The sequence below is a fragment of the Mus musculus genome, chromosome 14, assembly GCF_000001635.26.
Source record: "Mus musculus strain C57BL/6J chromosome 14, GRCm38.p6 C57BL/6J".
Taxonomy (NCBI): Eukaryota; Metazoa; Chordata; class Mammalia; order Rodentia; family Muridae; genus Mus; species Mus musculus.
Genome location: NC_000080.6, coordinates 70,365,115 through 70,388,733, shown reverse-complemented (window position 1 = coordinate 70,388,733; position 23,619 = coordinate 70,365,115). Strand labels below are relative to the sequence as shown.

Sequence of the window (23,619 nt, the reverse complement as noted above, 5' to 3'; positions counted from 1 at the left end):
CTTCTTCCCAAGTGCTGGGATTAAAGGCGTGCACCACCACTGCCCAGCTGAATTTTGGTTTTTGAGACAAGGTCTCTCTCTCTCTGTGTACCCCTGGCTGTAGTGGAACTCCATATGTAGACCAGGCTACTGTTGAACTCATAGAATCTTACCTGCCTTAGCCTCACAAGTGCTTGAATAAAAGGCGTATACCGCCACATCTGGCTTCAAGGGCATTTTGCTGTTCTTTTTTTTTTTTTTTTTTTTTTGATGAGTTCCTCTTATTTGTTTCTTTTACTTTTTCTTATTTTCTAGATGGAAGTCTCCTAATTTTTTTTGTCTCCTGTTATTCATATCTAATGTTTTTTCCTAGCAAATATTAATTTCAGAAATATCATTGTTGAAACAAGAATTTAGGGCTGAACAATGAAGTTTACTTTACCCAAGCTTGTCCCACTTGGAAGTCCTAGCAGCCGGAAGTTTGGCATGGTTTCCCAAATCTTGCTCAGTTTTGATAAAGAACCCACTAAAAGCTGTTCTAGCCATGCTTGGGGCTCATTTTAAGAAAGGATACAAGCCGGGCGTGGTGGCGCGCGCCTTTAACCCCAGCACTTGGGAGGCAGAGGCAGGTGGATTTCTGAGTTCAAGGCCAGCCTGGTCTACAAAGTGAATTCCAGGACAGCCAGGGATATAGAGAAACCCTGTCTCGAAAAACCAAAAAAAAAAAAAAAAAAAAAAAAAAAAAGAAAGGATACAGATTATAGTCAGCTTGGAGAAGGAATGCACTGGCTGAATCAGGAAGTACTACACAAGGAACTTCAGTAGCTCTCTCCTCCTGAAGGCAGAACACTGTGTTTCCTGGCACCAAGATATGATAAGGCGTGTGGAGGACTGCCAGCCCTGACTACTCACCTGAGCCTTGGCATTCAGAGGCTCACCGCTTACATGGGTGTGGTGGTTGATTGCACTCTATAATCTTTGTAGTGTTGCTTACACGCAGTCTGTGATGCCTCTATTCTGATAGCTTAATAGCTAATGAATGGCGGAGTTGCTTCAAGGCTCCCACTGGCCTCGCAGTCACTGTGTGGCCCAGGCTATGGGATTGTTCTGCTTAGCTGTCCGAGTGCTGGAGTACAAGTGTGTGCCTCTGAACCCAACCTCAGGGATTTTTCCTCTTCTCCCTGTCCCATGGCGCTGGTTGATTTTCGGTTACCATGGGGACAAGGCTGCAGTGGGGAAGGGGAAGCAGTAGACTAGGTTAAACACGCCAGAGCAATCCCTTCACTCACAAGTTGGGCATGGCAACCATAGCAAGTTCAAGGCCAGCCAGGACTATACAGCTACATAGTGAGACTCTCAAAACTGATTCTGCTGACCTTATCCACTGTTCTTGTTGTTTTATTGGAGGTCCTTCTATAATTGAAATACTTTGTAGGAGTGCTCTTGACAGTCCATCAGTATTTGGGGGAGGGGGTAGTCAAAACACATATGAAGGCCAACAAACGGCCTAGTGGCTAAAGTCACTTGCCAACAACCTGACCATCTGAATTTGATCCCTGGAGCCTCCATGGTAGACGAGAACCTGTTCCTATAGCATACCCCACACCAACACATGCACATAGATATCATAGCAGCACATTGTAACACACATAGCCACCCACCCCCAAATAAATAAATGTTAAAAAAGAATAAAGTTAATGAATAAATAAAAACAACTTAAGATCTTCAAAGAGATAAAAGGCCTTGGACAGTGAACTGAAAGCTTTGAAATCTACAATTTTTCCGATGTGAAAACTATAATAACTGAGATTGCACATTCCACAGATGTGTGTGTTATATGTTAAGGAGGCTAGAACAAGGTATCATGGGTGGAGGGCTCAAAGAGCAGACGTTTATTTCCTGAGGCAAGAACTTTCAGGTGAAGCTGACAGTGGGGCTGATTTTGCTTGTCTTCTTTATCCTGTAAAAAGATTTTCACACATTCTTACCTCTGTGTTTGTGTCATTATCTAAAATAAGAGTCATATTCTGCGAGGCTGAAGGGTAGGATGTCGGAAATTTCCTGGGGGTGGACAGAGATGCTGCCATCCCAACAGTATATAACAGTGGTTTAAAATACAGGTAAAGAGAGGCAAGAAGAAAGTAATCAGATTGAAGTACAGAGATGCAAAAGCTAAAACCAAGCAAACAAAACAAAACAAAACAGAAAAGCCAGTAGATATGGGGAGCATGGGGTTGGAATACAGAATAGGCATAGAAATGACTCAAAGGCAGCAAAAAACAACAACAGCAAAAATTCACAAGAGTCAAAGCAGTATCTGAGAAGGCAGCATGAAGAATCAGTGGTCTATGCACTGAGGATGCCAAATCATCAGTTGAGAAAGTCCAGCAAGTAGGCAGGCGCATGGTGCACCTGCAGTCCCAACACTCAGGTGGTCTATGCAGGAGTATCCTGAGCGCAAGCTTAGCTAGCCTATACTAGGGTTCCTAGTGAGACCTGGTTGGTCAGTTAGTTCTCTCTGAGCTCTCTGCTTGCATTCTCTCTTTGTCTCTGTCTCTGTCTGTCTCTGTCTCTGTCTCTCTCTCTCTCTCTCTCTCACACACACACAAAGCCCAACAAATCTCAGGAGATAAAATATGTGTGTGTAAATATTTGTGTATATAGATGCAAAGATACAGTTAGACACATTATAAAAATTTGCTGGGAATAAGCATAAAAATACACATAAATTGGGAGAGCAAAGAAGAGGTTATATCTTTAATGGATTAATAGGTAACTTGTAAACAGAAACAGTGAAGCCATAAGATATAAAGGAATGGCTTCAAAGTGATGAAAGACAGTGACCACCAACCTGGATCCAGAGTCCACTGAAAATGACTTCCATTAATGAAGGTGAAAGATGTGCAGAAAAATGAGAAATAGAGATGCCATCCTTTCAGATTGACACTGAAGTAAACTAAAATACGACATTGTTCATGGGAAAAGGACACTCTAGGTAGACGATAGAAATGGTTAAAGGAATAAGATTTCAAAAACATCCAGGGCTACACAGAAAAATTCTGTCTTAAAACAGCAACAACAGAGGCTGCAGACATGACTCAGTGATTTAATCTCCTACATGGCAGTTCACAACTGTCTGTAACTCCCATTCCAGGGCTTCTGACACCCTCACAAGGACATACATGCAGGCAAAACTCCAACGGACACAAAAACTAAACTTAAAAAAAATACAGCAACAACAAAATGGGTTTCATGTATTCCAGGCTGGCCACAAACTGACTGTGTAAGCCAAGGACGCTGTTGAGTTTCTAATCATTTTGCCTCTTCCTCCCAAGCACAGGGGTTCGAGGAGCGCACCACCACGCATTCATTATGCAGTACTGGGATCAGACATGGGCTTGTGCATGCTAGGTCAGCACTCTACTAACTGAGCTATAGCCTCGGCCCACTACATCTTGCTTTCTTTCATCTTGCAACTTTCAAACCATGAGATAACAAATGTCTGTTATTTGGAGCCACCTAGTTTGTGGTTCTTGGGTAAGAATAGACATGGGGAAACTACTATTTTATTCTTCATCTTAGAGGAGAAGCAGCTAGCATTAAGTTTCTCATGATGTAGAGGTTTTTTCATGAAGGACCTGAGTAGGTGGTGTTGTTGCTTTTATCACATAGATTGAAGTCCCCTTCTGAATTAGACTTGCATAGCTTTATTTAGTAAAGCCACAGTGTGGTTATACAACAGCAATGACCATGCTCACTGCAGACAGAGGTAGCTTCCTGTCCCTCTAGGTTTTGTTCATTGCAGCTTCATTTTAGAAGTCCTAACTAATGCAGTAAAGAAAAAAAGAAACTGAAGTTTATTTCTCCTAAGTGTTGTCACTTCTAGTCTTGATTGGCAGTGATTTGGATGTGATTTTGTCTGAGGTTCAGTTCTAAATGTAGGGGAACAGTTGGGGATAGAGAGATGTCTCAGTGGTCAAGAGCACTTACTGCTCCTGCAGAGGACCCATGTTCAGTTCCCAGCGCCCACATGGGAATTTACAACCATCCCTTTCCAGTTTCAGAGGATCTGGCATCCTCTTCTGAACTCTGAAAGCACCAGGCAGCACACCCATGCTGAACATACATACATGCAGGCAGAATTCATACATATAAAATAAAATTTAAGATATGTTTAGAAAGATAGAAAATCATGGCTTGGATGTGGTTTGGGTGCCTCCTGCTTCAGATATTAAAATCAGAGTTCTACTGTGAGCCTCTGATTGGCTGGAACTCTAACCTGACTATGGTGAATGAAAGTGTGGCCTTGAATCCCAGCAGCTGGGAGCAGAGGAAGGCAGAGCTCTATGACTTCAAGGCTAACCTGGCCTATTCAGTGCATTCTGGGCCAGCCAGAGCAACAGAGTAATACCCTGTCTCTGTCTCTGTATCTCTCCCTCTCTTCATATATATATGGAGTGTGTGTGTGTGTGTCCCTACATATACATATACATGTCTCACAAGGTTCACATGTGGAAAGTTATTAAACTGATAAAGAAAAAGAACTCTATGTTCACTGATAGACTGGAGATCATCAAGGTATCAGTTCTTCTCACTTACAGTCTCAGATTCAGTGGAATCTCAGAAAGTTCATTTTGGACATCAACAAAGTGATTCTAAGATTTATGCGGAGAGTCAAGACACAGACTAGCCAACACAATACCAAAGGACGGTCTGAAGACTGATGCTACAGAGTGTAAAACCTAACCATAAAGCTGTGGTAATTAGGACTGTGTGATACTGACAGGAAGATAAGCAGAGAGTTCAAGAGAAAAGAACAGCCCAGAAATATATTAGACACATGTAGGTGTATAACCTTTGATAAACAAATGGAGGCAAGTCAGTGGGAAACTGAAGTCCTCCAACAAATGCTGCTAGAACATATGGCCTTAAACATGCAGAAAAGGAGTAATATTTGCACAGCCTTTATTTCACAGAAGTTAACTTACAGTGCCTCATATACCTATGCTTAAAGTGCAAGACCCAGGGGCCAGAGAGACAGCTCAATAGTTAAGAGTTCACATTGCTCTTATAGAAGACTCAGTTCCTAACTTTGATTCCCAGCACCTTAATCAGGTGGTTCACAATCACCTGTAACTCCAGTTCTAGGGCAACTGGAGCAGCCCTCTGTAGGCACCTAAGATCATGCACACACCCTGAGACATAGACTCAGACATGTAACTGAAAAGAAAAATGGTGATTCTTTCTAAAGACGCAAAACCCAGCCAGCTGCTTTTGCATTTTATACAAATCGCTGGATGTCTCATGGCTACAAATCTATGTAATCCTGAACTTGGAGGACTGTGTTGAATGTTGGAGTCCAATCTGGCCTATGTGCAAGCTCCAGGGACTGGGGAAGTGGTGGAACGTAGCAGTTGGGCATGGTGGCTCACACTGGTAATCCTAGCACGTGGGTTAAGGGAGAAGAATTTTTCCCTTGGCTTTGAGCCTCCCCCCACCCCAGTCCCCACCCACCCTTTGCACCCTTTGTAAATACCAGGCCAGCCAAGGTTTGGCTACACACATAGGAAAGCCCAGTCTCACTACATTTCTCTTTCCTCCCAAATGGACAAAAGACCATAATTGATGTGAAAGGTTGTCAACAGATGGCAAATAAGCATAGAGAAAGAAACCATGCCCTTAGAGTAACAGTGGTCTACTGTACTGTGGAAATGGCACAGTCCAGGACTTGGAACACCAGAAGCTGGTTTAATCTAGAGCCATCAGAATACTTAGTTTGCCATTACACAACTAATCATAATCTTACCCCATGATCTAGGAAACTTGCTCAAACAAGTCAAAAATTTAGGAGCCCACAATAAACTATGTAGAGACCTGGAAGCAGCCAGGGTGCCCTTCAGTGGGTGAATGGATAAATGATTGGCACAGCCAGACAATAAAAGCTTCCTCAGTGCTAAAAAGAAATGAGAGGCCAAGCATAGTGGTGCATGTCTATAATCCCAGCACTCAGGAGGCATAGTGGTGCATGTCTATAATCCCAGCACTCAGGAGGGTGAGGCTGGAGGATTACCAAGAGGGCCAGGCCTGCCTGCGTTACCAAGTACATTCAAGGCCATCGGGGTGAGTTAGTGGATTGTGATTCAGAAAGTCAAAAGAAGGCCAGGGACCTAACTCAGAAGTAGAACACTTGCCCAGCATGCGGCCTGGGTTCAGTCCCTGCTAGTGAAGAAGAGGGAGGGAGGAAGGAAGGAAGGAAAGAAAGAAAATGTTTTAACTCTATGCTGAGAGTAGGAAGCAGGCAGATCAGAAGTCAGTTATGCTCAGGTACGTACAAAATTTGAAACCAGCCTGAGCTACATGAGACTGTGTCACAAAAACAAAAATACCAAGTTGGATGCATATTAGCGTAAATGACATTTCAAAGGAAAGGTAATTACTAAAGTTTGAGTGAGAAAACTCGGTTTTTTTTCTTTTAATGTTTGCAAATGGCTATATTTGACTTATGAGTTAGAAATATATCCAGTAGTAGTGAGTCCCAGGACAGCTAGGACAACCCAGAGAAACCCTGTCTCAAAAAACCAAAACCACAAAAACAAAGAGTTAGAAAACTACTACAGCCTACTGCAATACCACACATCATTTACTCTGCAAAGTGCCATTGTAATTTATGTCAAAATTTCTCATGAAAACGTCTCAGGATACTCTTAGGACGATGTTTAGTGACTGGTTTAATCTCCAGCAGGAGAGGAGGGTTTCCACAGAGCCCATCTGAGACCCCTTGTCTAGCCAGTTCATTGAGCTCCTAAAACTCGTGTCCAAGTAGCTACCTGATCTCCATGTGTGCTTCCTGGCCACTCCTAATGTCTGAGCACCAGTGTCACCTCCCACTCAGACAGAGTGGACACCTGCCTCTGCAGTTATATCTCTAATGACTCAACCCCCGGTCCTGACTTGACCTGTTATTTAACAGCTCTGGCCTGAGCTCTGACAATGCCAACTGAAATTGCTACAGAGGTGCCTCAGCCTCTGGCTGGCTCAGTCTGGGGACTGGAGTACTTTTTCTGCTTTACACTTATTTTGCTTTGTGTAGAGTCACAGTGTCTATGTGGGTCTCACTATGTTGCCCACTCTGTCTTTGAGCCTTTTCTCTTTCTCTCTCTTTCTCTCTCTCTCTCTCTCTCCCTCTCTCTCTCTCTTTCTCTCTCTCTTTCTTTCTTTCTTTCTCTCTCTCTCTTCTTTCTTTCTTTCTTTTATTACTATTATTATTACTATTAATATTTTTTTTTGGTTTTTTGAGACAGGGTTTCTCTGTATAGACCTGGCTGTCCTGGAACTCACTCTGTAGACCAGACTGGCCTTGAACTCAGAAATCCGCCTGCCTCTGCCTCCCGAGTGCTGGGATTAAAGGCGTGCGCCACCACGCAGGGCCTTAATTTTTTACTTATTCACTCTACATCCTGCTCACTGTCCCCCTCCTGGTCAGCCCCTCCCACAATACTTCTCCCATTCCCCTTCCCCTTCTCCTCTGAGTGGGAGGGAGCCTCCCTGGGTATCTCCCTACCCTGGCACTTCAAGTCTCTGTGAAGCTAGATGCTACCTCTCCCATTGAGGCCAGACAAGGCAGCCCAGCTAGAAGAATATATCCTACATTCAGTCAACAGCTTTTGGGATAACCCCTGCTCCAGTTGCTCAGGACCCACAGAGAGGCCTAGGTTTAGCCTGTGTATGCTCTTTGGTTGGTGGTTCAGACTCTGCGAGCCCCAGGGTCCAGGTTAGTTGATTGTGTTTGTCTTCCTGTGGGGTTCCTATCCCCTCTTGCATCAGCCTCCCAACTGTTGGGATTAAAGTGATCTGTTGCAGTGTCTGGCTTCTGGGCGTTTCTGATGAACATCTGATCCTGGAGAGCAAAGCAGGCAAGTTCCTGTGGCCTGTGAGACAGTGTTGTCTCTGCATTTTAATCTCACCTGCCCTTTCCTCACATAACTGGGAGGGGCTTGTGGTTCAGTGTAACCTTAAGCAAATGATTGTTACCTGGGGTGGGGGTGGGGGATCCACATGACTCCTGTGTGCTCCTCTTGTGCCCAGCATTGTCAGCAGCTGGTCTAGCCTTTCCTGCTGCTGGAAATGGAGCCCATGCTAGGTGAGCGAGCACGAGCTCCTTCCAAGCCTGCTCTGTCTGGCTCTTCTTGACCTAGTAAATGTCCCCAGAGCTCATCTTCCTTCCTCTCCTCTTGAATTTGTCTGGACACCTTCCAAGTTCTCTGTGTACTGTGACAGCTCCTCCCTCTAGAAGTCAATGAGACTAAAATTTAATGATTTTTTAATAGTCCCAATAAATAGGTCTGACTTAAAATTTTCTAATAGTACTATGGGAATGAAGATTTACTGTGTCTTTTTTCTTTTTCTCCTACATGTTGTCTTACTGTTTAGCCCTGGATAGCCTCCTGTCTCAGCCTCTCCTATGCTGGGAGTATAAGTGTGCGCTGCCATCCTTAGCTCTTCTGTGCCTTTGGGACTCTTAAGTTGAAGGGGTCGCTTGGCAGCCTCTCTTCCTCCTCTTCAGCTTGTTCTTACAGTCTGTCAATGGAGGAGCCTTACAAGTAGAGTGGCCATTTTGGTCTCTCTTCAGCATCATACCTCTTACAGCCACAGCCTAGCCTTAGTGCTGCTCACCTTATACTCTCCACTCTGGCTGCCTGAATTGTCTGTCACCCATATTCTGTATGTCCTGACATGCTCTTCCCCCTTATACACTTCCATTCCCTTAACAGTTTATTTTTTCTTTTATTATTTTTGAAATAGGTTCTCAGGTAATGTTGGCTGGCCCCTAAAATCACTGTGTAGCTGAGGCTGGCCTTGAACGTTTGACCCTTCTTCCTCCATTCCCTGAGTTCTGGGATTACAGGCATGCACCACCACACGTGGTTTTTATTTTATCTGGTGCCTGAGATGGAACCCAGGGCTCCGTGCATGCTAGATAAACGCTGAGCAGCTGAGCTTGTGCCCATGTTGTTTTACTTCTCTATGACAGTGTTTTCAGCGTGTTGGGACGTTTGCTTTATGGTTCTGGCTCCCAGCTCTCATCTGAGCTCCATGAGTATTTGGATGGTATTAAAATAATTTTGCAGAGCCAAGAGAGTTAGGGGTAGAGACAGGATGATTAAGAGTTCTAAGCAGCAAAAGCAGGCAGATTTCTGAGTTCAAGGCCAACCTGGTCTACAGAGTGAGTTCCAGGACAGCCAGGGCTACACAGAGAAACCCTGTCTCGAAAAACCAACAACAACAACAAAAAGGGTTCTAGGCAAGCTTCAGTTACATAACTAAGTTTGAGGCCAGCCTGCACTGACTGGATGAGACCCTGTCTCCAAATGGACAAACAAAATAAATTTTGCAATTTTCTGAGACAGTGCAATGACACATATTTAGTGGCCATTGCATGTTCATTTTGTGAGTGAGTATAGCTTCATGTAAAATAGCATTCAGCTCAGCAGCTGTACTGCCCACTGAGCCTTCCCCACTGTGCCCAGTGCCAGGAGCATCAGGATAGATAAGCACAGGCCTACACCGCCATTTAGTGTGCTGTGTGTCCAGAGCATCACAGGCTCTACAGTATACATTTAAGTTACCTTCTAGGCTTGTGATTGGCCTTACATAGTAACCCTTCTTCCCTGACTATCAGTTTATAGCTTAGGAAGTTAAGGACAGACTAGGTGACCCAGAGAATTTTAACATTGTTGACGAGGGTTACATTTTTCTGTATGTCCATAGCTAGAAGCTGGTCTTTCAGTTTGGCTGGAAGCTGACATAGTCTGATGCCAAACACTCACTGATAAGTTTGCACAGGCTAAACACTAAGGTAGTGGCAGAAAACACAACAGGTAAATTGAATTCCATTTTTTCACTCTACTCCCTACTGGGGCAGTTATCTAGAAACACTTCCACTTATGACAGGCAGAGACTTGGGACAGCAGTAAACACTGATCCACAGAGCACAGGGTAGCTCTAACAGTGAACACTCACCTATTTCTAAATGCTGGCCCTCTGGGGCTGAGAAACCCTGGTTTAGGGGCTGGAGACTTTGAGGTCACTCTGTATACAAGACTGTCTGTTACTGGGATTGAAGTCCTGCCACAAAAGAGGAGGGGAATGTGAGGCAGAAAAAAAAAAGTACCATGAAAAGGGATAATAGCTCCAATGAAAATAAAGATGTTGTAAATGTTGAAATATTTGCGGTATCTCAGAAAAGAGGACATTTATTGTTTTGTTGTTGTTTTGTTTTGTTTTGGAAATAGGGTCTCACTCTATAGCCCTGACTGACCTGGAACTCATTCTGTAGACAATTTGGTCTTGAACTCAGAGGTACACTTGCTTCTGTATTTCGGTACTCTGCCTTTAGAGTGCTGGGGCTAACGGCATGTACCACAAAACACCCAGCTTGAATTAACACTTTTAAAAGATAGCTGGAGGGGAGGATGTTTGAGGCCAGATTTTGCCCCATAGCCTAGGCTAACCACAAATTTATTGTGCAGCCTATGCTGGCCTCAAATTCACAGCAATCTTCTTGCGTTGAACTTTAAAGAGCTGGGATTACAAGCATGCACCACCATGCTCAGCAAGATAATTTTTGGAAAAGAGTTTTTTGATATAAAATTTTCGTGTAGAGTCGCCTTTAAAGAATATAGTAAGCAAGCTTTACTCATGGTGTATATATACTAAGGGACAAGGACCTAGAACTTGATTAACCTGTAATCAGAACTGAAACCAAGCAAATCAGTTTTGAGAGGATTTCTAACTTAAAATGGAACCAAATGCATTCTTAGCTAAGGTAGTGAGAACCCGCTTACTTTCTTATCATAAATGGATTTAATCTTATCATTCTGCTGGATCATAAGATAACTTTGGATGTTACTTATATGTCAAAATCTGAGCATATATTCATGTGTTAAACAAGTGGTTCTCAACTGTCCTAATGCTGCAACCCTTTAATAAGTTCCTCATATTGTGATAACCAACCATAAAATTATTTCTGGCCGGGCATGGTGGCGCACACCTTTGATCCCAGCACTCGGGAGGCAGAGGCAGGAGGATTTCTGAGTTGGAGGCCAGCCTGGTCTACAGAGTAAGTTCCAGGACAGCCAGGACTACACAGAGAAACCCTGTCTCGAAAAACAAAAACAAAACAAAACAAAACAAAATATTTTCGTTGTGACTTTATAACTTTATTTTGCCACTGTTATGAATCATAATGTAAATATCTGATATGGAGAATATCTGATATGGGACTTCTGTGAAAGGGTCATTTGACACCCAGAGTGGTCATAACCCACAAGTTGAAAACTGCAGTGTTAGAGTTTCTGTAACATTTCCAGGTTCTTTTCCTGGACAGTTGAAACAATTGAGTCCTTGATTCCTCTATTCCTTCCTCTTTCCTTCCTTTTTTCTGGGACAAGATTTTACTGTGTGGCCTGTACCCTAGAAATTATGGTGATCCTCCTGTCTCAGACTTTTCAGTGCTGGCATTGCAGGTGTGTGCAACCACGTCTGGCTCCTGCTATTACCTTTAAATGTTGTACACTCTGTTTGAAGGTAGGTAGTGAGCATGTGAGTTATATCTGCCATGACTTGCTTTTGTGTTTTATGGCAGCACTGTGGCTGCTTTAGGCCTGTTTGCTCCTCTGAGCAAATCTAGAGATGGTTGTTACAAGCCGTGGCGTGCTTGGCAGTTGTGTGTTCTGGAGCTTGTGCCAGAGTTCCAACCGCCAAGTCTCCATCCTGCAGGATGAGTGCGAGCTTGGTCCACTGTAGCCCTGGAGTCACCTCCTCCATGTGTCATTTCAGGTGAACCATTGTCTCCCAGAGAAAATTGTGGTGTACCGAGATGGAGTGTCTGATGGCCAGCTAAAGACAGTTGCCAACTACGAGATCCCTCAGCTGCAGAAGTGTTTTGAAGCCTTTGATAACTACCACCCCAAGATGGTGGTGTTTGTAGTTCAGAAGAAAATCAGCACCAATCTGTACCTTGCTGCTCCTGATCACTTCGTAACCCCCTCCCCCGGGACTGTGGTTGATCATACCATAACCAGCTGTGAGTGGTAAGTAGGCAAAACAGGGATCCTCAGTTGCAGAAGAGTAAGCTGGAGAAGTTGTCTGTTGCCTGGAGATCCCTGGACAGGTGTGGAATGGAACCCTCATATTTGTCTCAAAAAAAAGCAAGCTTTGGCTAAGCCCAGTGGTGGAGGATAGTGTGACTATGGGCTCACCTTCATCAACCACAGATATACATACACATAAGTTCACAACTACATGCGCACATATTTTATCACTGGGGATTGAACCTTGTGCCTCGTAAATGCCAGACAAGCAGTCTACCATTAAACTGTGTCCAGAGCCCTCTCTCTCTCTCTCTTTTTTTTAATAACAAAGTTTTTACTTTTTAGGTATATTCCGTCTCCTTTCTTCCTTTTGAGGGTCTCATGTAACCTATACCATACCTCCCAAACTCTGTGTAGCGCAGGCTGCCCTCAACAGATACATAACCTCCTCCTCAGCCTCCCCAGTGCTGAGATTATATCCATGAGACACACACACACACACACCCGTGTATATGTATTGACTTTGTCATTTTCCTTTCTGAGCCTTGCATGATGGGGCTACAGCGATCTCAGAATGCCTTCCAGTCATCTCAGAGTTGGTGCTCTTTCTTGCTAGGGTGGATTTCTACCTTCTTGCCCATCATGTGCGACAGGGCTGTGGCATACCTACACACTACATCTGTGTTCTGAACACTGCAAATCTGAGCCCTGATCACATGCAGAGGTGAGTCCGTCAGAAACATACTTGTTCTTGCTGTTTACCCTGACTAATAGCTAAGTCACTAGTCAATATCCTTCAACATATTTTTCTCCTTCCATGTATGTGTGCACATGTGCATTTGTGCATTGGTATCAAGTGTCTTAGCATCTGCTTACCTTGGTTTATTGAGATCATATTTCTTACTGGGATCTATCTAGAACTCAAATTAGACAAGGTCTCCATTTCCTGTGTATGATTACAAGACCACCCCAAGTTGTTGCTGGGAATGAATTCAGGTCCCCATGCTTGAGCACTTTACCAACTGAGCCAGCTCCCTAGACCAATATTTTACCCCTTGACACTCCCAGATCTTGATAATGGTGGTATGTTTTGAGGAATAATCTGTAATCCTCCTTTTACATTAAAATCATTCGAAGAGCTTTGAGAAGATATGGATGACCAGCAGTCTTCATTCCTGTTCATCATAAAGTATTAGTGCTAATTTAGTTTAGAAAAATAGTTTTATATGGGTGGAGAGACGGCTCACTGGTTAAGAGCACTGGCTGCTCTTGCAGAGGACCTAGGTTCAATTTTCAGTACCCACATGGCAATTTACAACTGTCTGTAATTTCGGTCAGACAGTGGTGGTGCATGCATTTAATCCCAGCACTTAGGAGGCAGAGGCAGGTGGATTTCTGAGTTTGAGGCCAGCCTGGTCTACAGAGTGAGTTCCAGGACAGCCAGGGCTACACAGAGAAACCCTGTCTGGAAAAACTAAAACCAACCAACCAAACAAACAAACAAAAACCTAGCTGGGTAGCTAGCCAGATGGAAAGAAGGATGGATAACCCCTGCAAATGACTATGGCATACTACCACAATTATGATGTACAGACCCAATAGACTGGTGAATGCCCTTTTATAGCCTTTTCCTTTGTGGCTTTTTCTGATTTTATTGTATTATACACACACGTATGGTGTTTTGCCTGCATGCATATATGTATACCACATGTGTGTTTGGTACTTGTGGAAGTCAGAAAAGGGTGTCAGATCCCCTGGAACTGGAGTTACAAATGCTTGTGAGCTGCCTTATGGTTGCTGGGAACCAAACTCGGTCCTCTGGATACCATCACACTTGTGCTGACTTACTTTACCCATCCTTTGGCTTATGTGAAAATATAAACAACTCCAGATGAAAAATAATGGTTTCTCTCTTGGACAGACCTAGTGGCTCACACCTACAGTTCCAGCACTTGAGAGGCTGAGGCAGGAAGATCACTGGCAACTCAAAGCCCACCTGGGCTAGTGGAGTTACTAGCCAGCATAAGCCAGATAGTTGAGAACCTGTACCCCAAACCAAACTAAAGAAAGAATTATAAAACTAACAATTCCTGAAAAACAACAGTAGGTTTCCCAGACTCCCCCAGTCTGTTGGTAGGAGTGCTGTGTTGTATCCCCAAGAGAGTGAAATCCTTCCCACCCCTAGGTGGAGGTAGAAGTGATAACACATTTTCTTCTTAACTTTAGGTTGACTTTCAAACTATGCCACATGTACTGGAATTGGCCTGGTACCATCCGAGTTCCAGCTCCTTGCAAGTATGCCCACAAGCTAGCTTTCCTGTCCGGACAGATTTTGCATCATGAGCCAGCCATCCAGCTGTGTGGGAACCTGTTCTTCCTGTAACTGGGAACTTGGACACCGGCTGCAAGGAGCAACTGGACTCAGCTCAGCTCCTCCTTACAGAATCAACAGAAATGGCAGTGGAATTTTATGTTTGCATTTTCTCTTTCTCCATCCTTGTAGAATTAGATTTCTGTTCTTCTTTTAACCCTGATATCATAGTAGGGTGTTGTGGTGCATGCCTTTTATCCCAGCACTTGGGAGACTGAAGCAGGAGTATCTTTAGTTCAAGGCCAGCCTAGACTACATGGTGAGTTCTAGGCTAGCCAAGATTACAGAGTGAGACCCTGTCTCAAAAAACAAAAACAAACCACTGTCCCCTCAAAGCCCACAACAAAACCAAAGCCTGGGGTCAAGGAAGCAAGTTTGTAGGTAGCCGCTGGCTGCCCGCTGCCTTCATGGAGTGTGTGCCGTCAGCGCTGCTTCTCCTCAGCCGAGCGTGGAGCTTCGGACAGGGCAGTGATGACATGTTCTTAGCATGTCAAATCCCCCTACCAAATAAGTCAAGCAAGGAAAAAATAGCCCCCAAGGCAGCCTGAGCATCAGTTCCTAGAGGTTATGCCTACAGAACCATCCTATTTCTGGTGGCAGAAGTGACATGAAGTCATTGCAGACATCTTAAAGGAGAGTTACTGTGCAGCTGTCTACATGTGTGAAAGACATGTAGAAAAACCAGCGTAGGGTACAGTCGGGCGTATGTGCCCACCTGACCCAGGGCTGTGAGTCTGACTTCCCGAGAGTCTGGCTAGAGCTGCTTTTCTGGTCCTTTTGGTTATTTGCAACCATCATCAGATTGCTTTCCTGCAGCCCGACTGATACACGCATGTGCGCACGCACACACTTTTGTTCTTTGTGACTAATCTTGAATAAATTCAATTAGAACACATGGAAAGGATTCAGCAGACCTAGGAACATTTGGGGTGGAGTGTAGTTTTTCTGCAAAAGTCTGTAAATGAGATTACGCAAGAGTCTCTTCCAGCTGTGGGCTGGTGTTGCTTGGAAAATTTCAAAATCCCAAAGTTTCAGGCTTCCCAAAGTTGGCTTGGAAAAATGTGATAGTCTCACCTGAGTCTAGACATGTAGGAAATTTTCCTAGGGCCTCTGGGCTTCAGTATTTGGGGGAAGCACTGGTTTTCTGTGTTATTTTTTTCCTTCTGTTTCAGAATCTTCAAGTTTCTTCAGGCTTCAGTGGGCCATCCCTTTACTGGGCTCTAAAAGCTAATTTTACTTAACCTTTTCAAATGTGTATGTATCTATTTATGTTTTGGTGTGGTGGATGGATGGTAGGGGACTGAGCAGAAATAGTCATTTTAAATAACAGTGTGCTAGGAGAGCCTCAGTGTGAAGTCCTGAGGAGCAGCGGGGGCTGTGGGAGTCAGTGTCAGCCCTCACTCAGACAGGCCAAGCCTGGGCTCGAAGACAACATTGTCCAGGGAAGCCTTTAGTTTGCTATAGCACCCAGAGGTTGGCGAGGAATAAGGGTTAGGGTCCTCAAATACACCCATGGCTTTTGGAGTCTATGACCAAGGCCAGGCTGAGACCTGAAATGTAAAAGCCATAGAATTAAACAGAACAGACTGAAAAACGAGTCTTAAGTTCCACTTTCTGGATTTCTCTGGAAGTCTTTTGAATTTGTCTGTAGAAGTTGCTGTTCCTAGCACTCCTTTTCTCTTTAGGTAGAACAGATACTTGACCATAATGCCAGAATGTACTTTCTCTGCCTTGGTTTTTCTATGCCTTGTTTTTCAGTTTCAGGGCCAAACAATTGGGCCCTGTGGTGTAAAATAAAAACAATGTATGTGTATAGTTGTGTCTGAGAGAATATTGTTTATTAAGTGGCTTTTCCTTCAAAGAGAAGCAAAAGTTAGAGTTATTCCTTTATTATTGTGCGTGTCAGGGGCAGCACCATTGGGAACAAAGTGATTTCACCCTGAGCAAACTGGGAGACCTACATAGCAATGCATTAAGTTTGTGAATGTGTTTGAATCATTTGGGGCTTTGGGTAAATAAGAACCCTCACCAGCTTACTAAGAGAATACTCTCCACTAGTATATTTTCATCAGGGTGCTAAAAAAATAAATATAATTACTTACTTATTTTATTGATTGATTGATTTTTCAAGGCAGGGTTTCTTTGTGTAGCCCTAGTTGTCCTGGAACTCACTATGTAGAATGTAGACCAGGCTGGCCTCAAACTCAGAGGTCCACCTACTTCTGCCTCCCAAGTGCTGGAATCAAAGCTGTATGCCAACACCACCTGGCTTGTTAGTTTTTCTTTCTATTTTTAAAATCAATTTATTTATTTTTATTTCATGTGCACTGGTGTTTTGCCTGCATGTATGCTTGAATGAAGGTGTCAGATTCTCTGAAACTGGAGTTACAGGCAGCTAGAAGCTGCCATGTGAGTACTAGAAATTGATCCTGGGTCCTCTGGAAGAGCAGCCAGTGTTCTTGACTGCTGAGACATCTCTCCCTTTGTCAGTCTTTCTTAACAGTTACTGTTAGCTCAAGAAAGAACCAGTAAGCTTTCGCCAGAAGTGACCTCTCTACCATTAAGAATTTTTTTTAAGTTACATTTATAATATGTAGGGAGGCAGGGAGATAGAGGTCAGGCCTCAAGGTCCAACACTTGGGAGGCAGAGTCAGGAGGATAAGAAGTTCTCGGTCACCTTTGACTATATATTGAGTTTGAGGCCAGGCTTCAGACATGAGACCCTATCTCAAAAAAAAAAAAAGCACACCAGTAAGATGGCTTGCTGGATGAAGGAACTATGCCCCTAGCCTGATGATATGAGTTCCAGGAACACACACACACACACAAACCCCCAAATAAATGTCCCTGTTAAGTACACTTTCTGGTGTGTCTGTAACCATTGGCCCAGTGACAGTAACCTGCCTCATTGTTTTTATCACTTCCAACCACATGCCTTTACAACCCTGCATTTCTTTACATTTGTTAAAGAAACTCTATGTTTTAGAGGTCTTGTTTTGTCCCCTTCCCCTTGGTTTTTTGAGACAAGGTTTTTGTGGTGGTTTGAATAGGAATGACCCCCGTAGACTCATGTGTCTGTATGCTTGGCCACAGGGAGTAGCACTATTAGGAGGTGTCCTTACTGAAGGAGGTGTGGCCTTGTGGGAAGAAGTGTGTCACTGTGGAGGTGGGCTTGGGTTCAGTTATGAGCACACACATGGTGACTCACTACAATCTGTAACTCTGGTTTCAAAAGATCTGCTGCCTGCTGATCAAGCTGTAGAACTCCCAGTTCTAACAGCACCATGTCTGCCTAGAGGCTGCCATGCTTCCCACCATGATGGCTAAAGCTCTGAAACTGTAAGCCAGCCCCAGTTAAATGTTTTCCTTTATAAGAGTGCCTTGGTCTTGGTGTCTCTTCATAACAATAAAATCCAAAGTAAAACAGTTTCTCTGTGTAGCTCTGGCTGTCCTGAAACTCACTCTGTAGAGTAGGCTGGCCTCAAAAGTCAGTCAGAGACCTGCCTGCCTCTGCTGCTTGAATGTTAGGATTAAAGGTCTAGGCCACCGCGCCCGCCCGGTTTTTCCTCCCTTCTTAAATGAGGAAGTTCTTGATCTCAATCCAGGAAGTACCTTACACTTGCTGTGTTGGCTTTACTCCAGCAGCATTTTGTTGAATGAAGTGAAAAAGAACAGTCTAGGGATGACTTGCTCTTTTATCAAAAAACATTTTTGAAATCCCAGGGTTGAAGCCTGGGATTCACAGAGACCTGGGCTTGAAAAGACCCTGTTTATCATTTTTGAAAATAAGCTTAGTTTTATCTGAGCTCTTTAGTAACTTTTTCTGCCATGGATTTGTTTTTTGGTTTTTGTTTTTGTTCTTTCTAAAATCAAGAGAGTATAAGAAAAGCCAAAGAACAGCCAGGCAGTGGTGGCATATGCCTTTAATCCCAGCACTTGGGAGGCAGAGGCAGGCAGATTTCTGAATTCGAGGCCAGCCTGGTCTACAGAGTGGGTTCCAGGACAGCCAGGGCTACATAGAGGGGGAAAAAAAGAGAGAAAGAAGAAGGAAGGAAGGAAGAAAAGAAAAGAAAGAAGAAAAGAAGGAAAGAGAAACAAAAGCCACAGAATTGAAGAAAATACTATTACCCAAAATACACATAGAATTGTCAAAAAGGAATAGTAGCCATTAATCTGAGCACTCTGGAAATAGAGGTAGACAGGCCTTGTGAATTTGAGGCTAACCTGGTCTACAAAGCTCAGTGGTTAAGAGTACCAATGGTCTCCTAGAAGACTTGGGTTCAATTCCTGCACACACATGGTAACTCACTACAATCTGTAACTCTAGTTTCAGAGGATCTGATGCCTTCTTCTGGCCTCCGTGGGTACTAAGCAAGCACATGGTATGCAGACATGGGCAAAACATCCATATACACACGAGACACACACACACACACACACACACACACACACACACTACAGTAACAATAAGAGGCTGGAAGCATAGTTCAATGATAAAGCCCTGTAGCATCTGTGGAGCTCTGAGTTCAATTCCCCAGTTTCTTTATGCTCCCAAATCTTTAAAAACTCACATGTTTATAATCCCAGTGCTCAGAGGTAGAGGCAGAAGGATCAGTCAAAGGTTATGACCTTAGTTACACAAGGGGTTTCCGGGCCTGAGCTATAAGAGACCTTACTTCAAAATAACCAAAAAGTAATGATGCATCATAAGCAGCCGATGTGAACAGGTTATGTCATATAGGTGGCTCCCACATAGAACATTCTGGAAAAGAAAAACATTTTGGAAACAGAATCCAAAGCAGGGAAAAGAAGTTTTATTTCTGACTGAGATTTAGCCTTCCAAATATGGTTTTGTTTCTAAGAGCTTTGAGGCTGGATAGTATGGCTATATGCCTTTAGGAGGAAAAGGCAGGTAGAACCTAGGAGTTTAAACCTAGCCTGGCCTACATGTCCAGTTCTAGGCCAGCCAGAGCTATTCAGTGAGACCCTGCCTAAGGGGGTAGGGGAAGGAGAGATGGAAGGGAGGGAGGGAGGGAGGAAGAATAAGATGCTCTGAAGGACTGGAGATCTGGCTCAGCAGTTGAGAATGCTTGCTGTGTAATTATTAATTATTAGAATTTGTATCCCAGCACCAGAGAATAAGCTGAGTATCCTATACACACTTTAACTCCAGCTAGTGGGGGTAATGGCAGAAGGGCCTGTGGGGCTTGTGGAATCCAGCCTAGCCAAGAAAGTACAAGTCCCTAGTTCAGAGGAAAGGGATGGATGGACAGTGGCATTGGCCACCTGCGCCCCCTCCTGGTCTCCTCATCCACACACAGGTGTGTGCATCTGCACACACATAAGCACACACAATTCCTAAAGATCTGAGCACACAGGAGACAGAAGCAAGTGGATCAAGTTTATTGCTAGTCTGATCTAGAGAGTTCCAAATAAATAGGGCTAAGAAACAAAGCTCTGATTTAAACTGAGGGATCTAGGGGATCTAGAGGGATGGCTCAATGGTTAAGAGCACTTGTTGCTCTTGGAAAGGACCTGGGTTTAATTCCCAGCACCTACACAGTGACTTACAACTACCTATTACTCCAGTCCCAAAGGATTCAACATCCTCTCTGGCCTCCTTGGGCACCAGGCACGTACTTAGTGTGTGTGATGGTTTGTATATGCTAGGCAAAGGGAGTGGCACTATTAGAAAGTGTGGCCCACTGTGGGCATGGGCTTTAAGACCCTCATCCTAGCTTCCTGGAAGTCAGTCTTCCACTAACAGCCTTCAGATGAAGATGTAGAACTCTAAGCTCTTCCTGCACCATCCCTGCCTGGACGCTATCATGCTCCTGCCTTGATGATAGTGGACTTAACTTCTGAACATGTAAGCCAGCTCCACTTAAATGTTGTCCTTTATAAGACTTGCCTTGGTCATGGTGTCTGTTCACAGCAGTAAAACCCTAACTAAGACAGAAGTTGGTACCAGACACTGGGGTTTTGCTGTGATAGGCCTGACCATGCTTTTGTTTGGAAGAATGTGGATTTTGGGACCTTAGATTTGGAAAGCAGTGGAATGCTTTCAATATGTGGTCTAGAGACTGTTTTTGTGGTATTTTGGTAAAGAATGTGGCTACTTTTTGCCCTTATCTGAAGAGTCTGCCTGAGGTGAAGGTGAAGAGACTCAGATTAATTGCATTGACAAAGGAAGTCTCAGAAACACTCATCATAGATTTGGTTCTCTGGCTAAGTCTCATGAAGAGTATTTTATTTTATTTTTTTCCTTATTTTTTTATTAGACATTTCCTTTATTTACCTTCCAAATATTATCCCCTTTTCTGGTTTCCCCTCCAAAATCCCCCTATTCCCTCCCTCTTCCCCCTGCTCACCAACTCACCCACTCCCACTTCCTGGCCCTGGGATTCCCCAGTATTGAGGCATAGAACCTTCACAGGACCAAGGGCCTCTCCTCCCATTGATGACTAGGCCATTCTCTGCTACATATGCAGCTGGAGCCATGAGTCTCACCATGTGTTTTCTTTGGTTGGTGGTTTAGTCCCAGGGAGCTCTGGGGGTACTGGTTAGTTCATATTGTTGTTCCTCCTATGGGACTGCAAACCCCTTCAGCTCCTTGGGTACTTTCTCTAGCTCCTTCACTGGGGACCCTGTGCTCAGTCCAATGGATGTCTGTGAGAATCCGCTTCTGTATTTGTCAGGCACTGGCAGAGCCTCTCAGGAGACAGCTATATCATGCTCCTGTCAGCAGGCTCTTGTTAGCCTCCACAATAGTGTCTGGGTTTGGTGGCTGTATATGGGATGGTTCCTCAGGTGTGACAGTCTCTGGATGGTTATTCCTTCAGTCTCTGCTCCACACTTTGTCTCTATATCTCCTTCCGTGGGTATTTTGGTCCCCCTTCTAAGAAAGATTGAAGCATCCACACTTTGGTCTTCTTTCTTCTTAAGTTTCATGTGGTCTGTGAATTGTATCTTGGGTATTCCAAGATTCTGGGCTAATATCTACTTATCAGTGAGTGCATATCATGTGTGTTCTTTGGAATTGGGTTACCTCACTCAGGATAATATCCTCCAGATCCATCCATTTGCCTAAGAATTTCGTAAATTCATTGTTTTTAATAGCTGAGTAGTACTCCATTGTGTAAATGTACCACATTTTCTGTATCCATTCCTCTGTTGAGGGACATCTGGGTTCTTTCCAGCTTCTGGCTATTATAAATAAGGCTGCTATGAACATAGTGGAACATGTGTCCTTAATACATGTTGGAGCATCTTCTGGGTATATGCCCAGGAGTGGTATTGCTGGATCCTCTGGTAGTACTATGTCCGATTTTCTGAGGAACTGCCAAACTGATTTCCAGAGTGGTTGTACCAACTTGCAATCCCACCAGCAATAGAGGAGTGTTCCTCTTTCTCCACATCCTCGCCAGCATCTGCTGTCACCTGAATTTTTGATCTTAGCCATTCTGACCGGTGTGAAGTGGAATCTCAGGGTTGTTTTGATTTGCATTTCCCTGATAACTAAGAATGTTGAACATTTTTTTAGGTGCTTCTCAGCTTCTCGGTATTCCTCAGTTGAGAATTCTTTGTTTAGCTCTGTACACCATTTTTTAATAGGGTTATTTGGTTCTCTGGAGTCTAACTTTTTGAGTTCTTTGTATATATTGGATATGAGCCCTCTATCAGATTTAGGATTGGTAAAGATCTTTTCCCAATCTGTTGGTGGCCTTTTTGTCTTATTGACAGTGTCCTTTGTCTTACAGAAGCTTTGCAACTTTATGAGGTCCCATTTGTCAATTCTTGATTTTACAGCACAAGCCATTGGTGTTCTATTCAGGATTTTTTTTCCTATGCCCACATGTTCGAAACTCTTCCCCACTTTCTTCTCTATAAGTTTCAGTGTTGCTGGGCAGAGGTGGCACAGGCCTTTAATCCCAGCACTTGGGAGGCAGAGGGAGGTGGACTTTTGAGTTCAAGGCCAGCCTAGTCTACAGGTTAATATCCACTTATCAGATAAGTCTACAGTGTGAGTTCCAGAACAGCCAGGAATACACAGAGAAACCCTGTCTCTAAAAACCAAAAAAAAAAAAAAAAAAAAAAAAAAAGAAAAGAAAAAAAAAGTTTCAGTGTCTCTGGTTTTATGTGGAGGTCCTTGATCTACTTGGACTTAAGGTTTGATAAGAATGAGTCAATTTGCATTTTTCTACATGCTGACCTCCAGTTGAACCAACACCATTTGTTGAAATGCTGTCTTTTTTCTCCTGGATGGTCTTAGCTCCTTTGTCAAAGATCAACTGACCATAGAGCTATGTGGGTTCATTTCTGGGTCTTCAATTCTATTCCATTGATCTACCAGTCTGTCGCTATACCAGTACAATGCAGTTTTTATCACAATTGCTCTGTAGTACAGCTTGAGGTCAGGCACGGTGATTCCACCAGAAGTTCTTTTATTGTTGAGAATAGTTTATGCTATCCTAGGTTTTTTGTTATTCCAGATGAATTTGCAAATTGCCCTTTCTAACTCTGTGAAGAATTGAGTTGGAATTTTGATGGGGATTGCATTGAATCTATAGATTGCTTTCGGTAAGATGGCCATTTTTACTATATTAATCTTGCCAATCCATGAGCATGGGAGATCTTTCCATCTTCTTCAAATTCTTTCTTCAGAGACTTGAAGTTCTTATCAGACAGATCTTTCACTTCCTTAGTTAGAGTCACATCAAGGTATCTTACATTATTTGTGACTATTGTGAGGGTGTTGTTTCCCTAATTTCTTTCTCAGTCTGTTTTTCCTTTGTGTAGAAGAGGGCCACTGATTTGTTTGAGTTAATTTTATATCCAGCTACTTTGCTGAAATTATTTATCATGTTTAGGAGTTCTCTGGTGGAATTTTTGGGGTCACTTAAGTATAATATCATCTGCAAATAGTGATATTTGACTTCTTCCTTTCCAATTTGTATCCCTTTGATCTCCTTTTGTTGTCTAATTGCTCTGGCTAGGACTTCAAGTACTATATTGAATATGTAGGGAGAGAGTAGGCAGCCTTGTCTAGTTCCTGATTTTAGTGGGATTGCTTCAAGTTTCTCTCCATTTAGTTTGATGTTGGCTACTGGTTTGCTGTATATTGCTTTTACTATGTTTAGGTATGGGCCTTGAATTCCTGATCTTTCCAAGGCTTTT

General features: G+C 43.5%; 1 protein-coding gene across 3 annotated transcripts in view; it reads left to right on the top strand.

Annotated features, from left to right (window-relative positions):
* Piwil2 (piwi-like RNA-mediated gene silencing 2) overlaps window positions 1-16,257 on the top strand; it is a 64,422-nt gene extending 48,165 nt beyond the window's left edge. For all 3 annotated transcript variants that reach the window (NM_001364321.1, XM_006519329.3, NM_021308.2), the window contains exons 21-23: window positions 11,818-12,071; window positions 12,688-12,795; window positions 14,298-16,257. In NM_001364321.1, the coding sequence (NP_001351250.1) occupies window positions 11,818-12,071; window positions 12,688-12,795; window positions 14,298-14,454 (519 nt within the window). In that variant the 3' untranslated portion in view covers window positions 14,455-16,257. The remainder of the gene's footprint in view (window positions 1-11,817; window positions 12,072-12,687; window positions 12,796-14,297) is intronic.
* The last annotated feature ends 7,362 nt before the right edge of the window (window positions 16,258-23,619 follow it).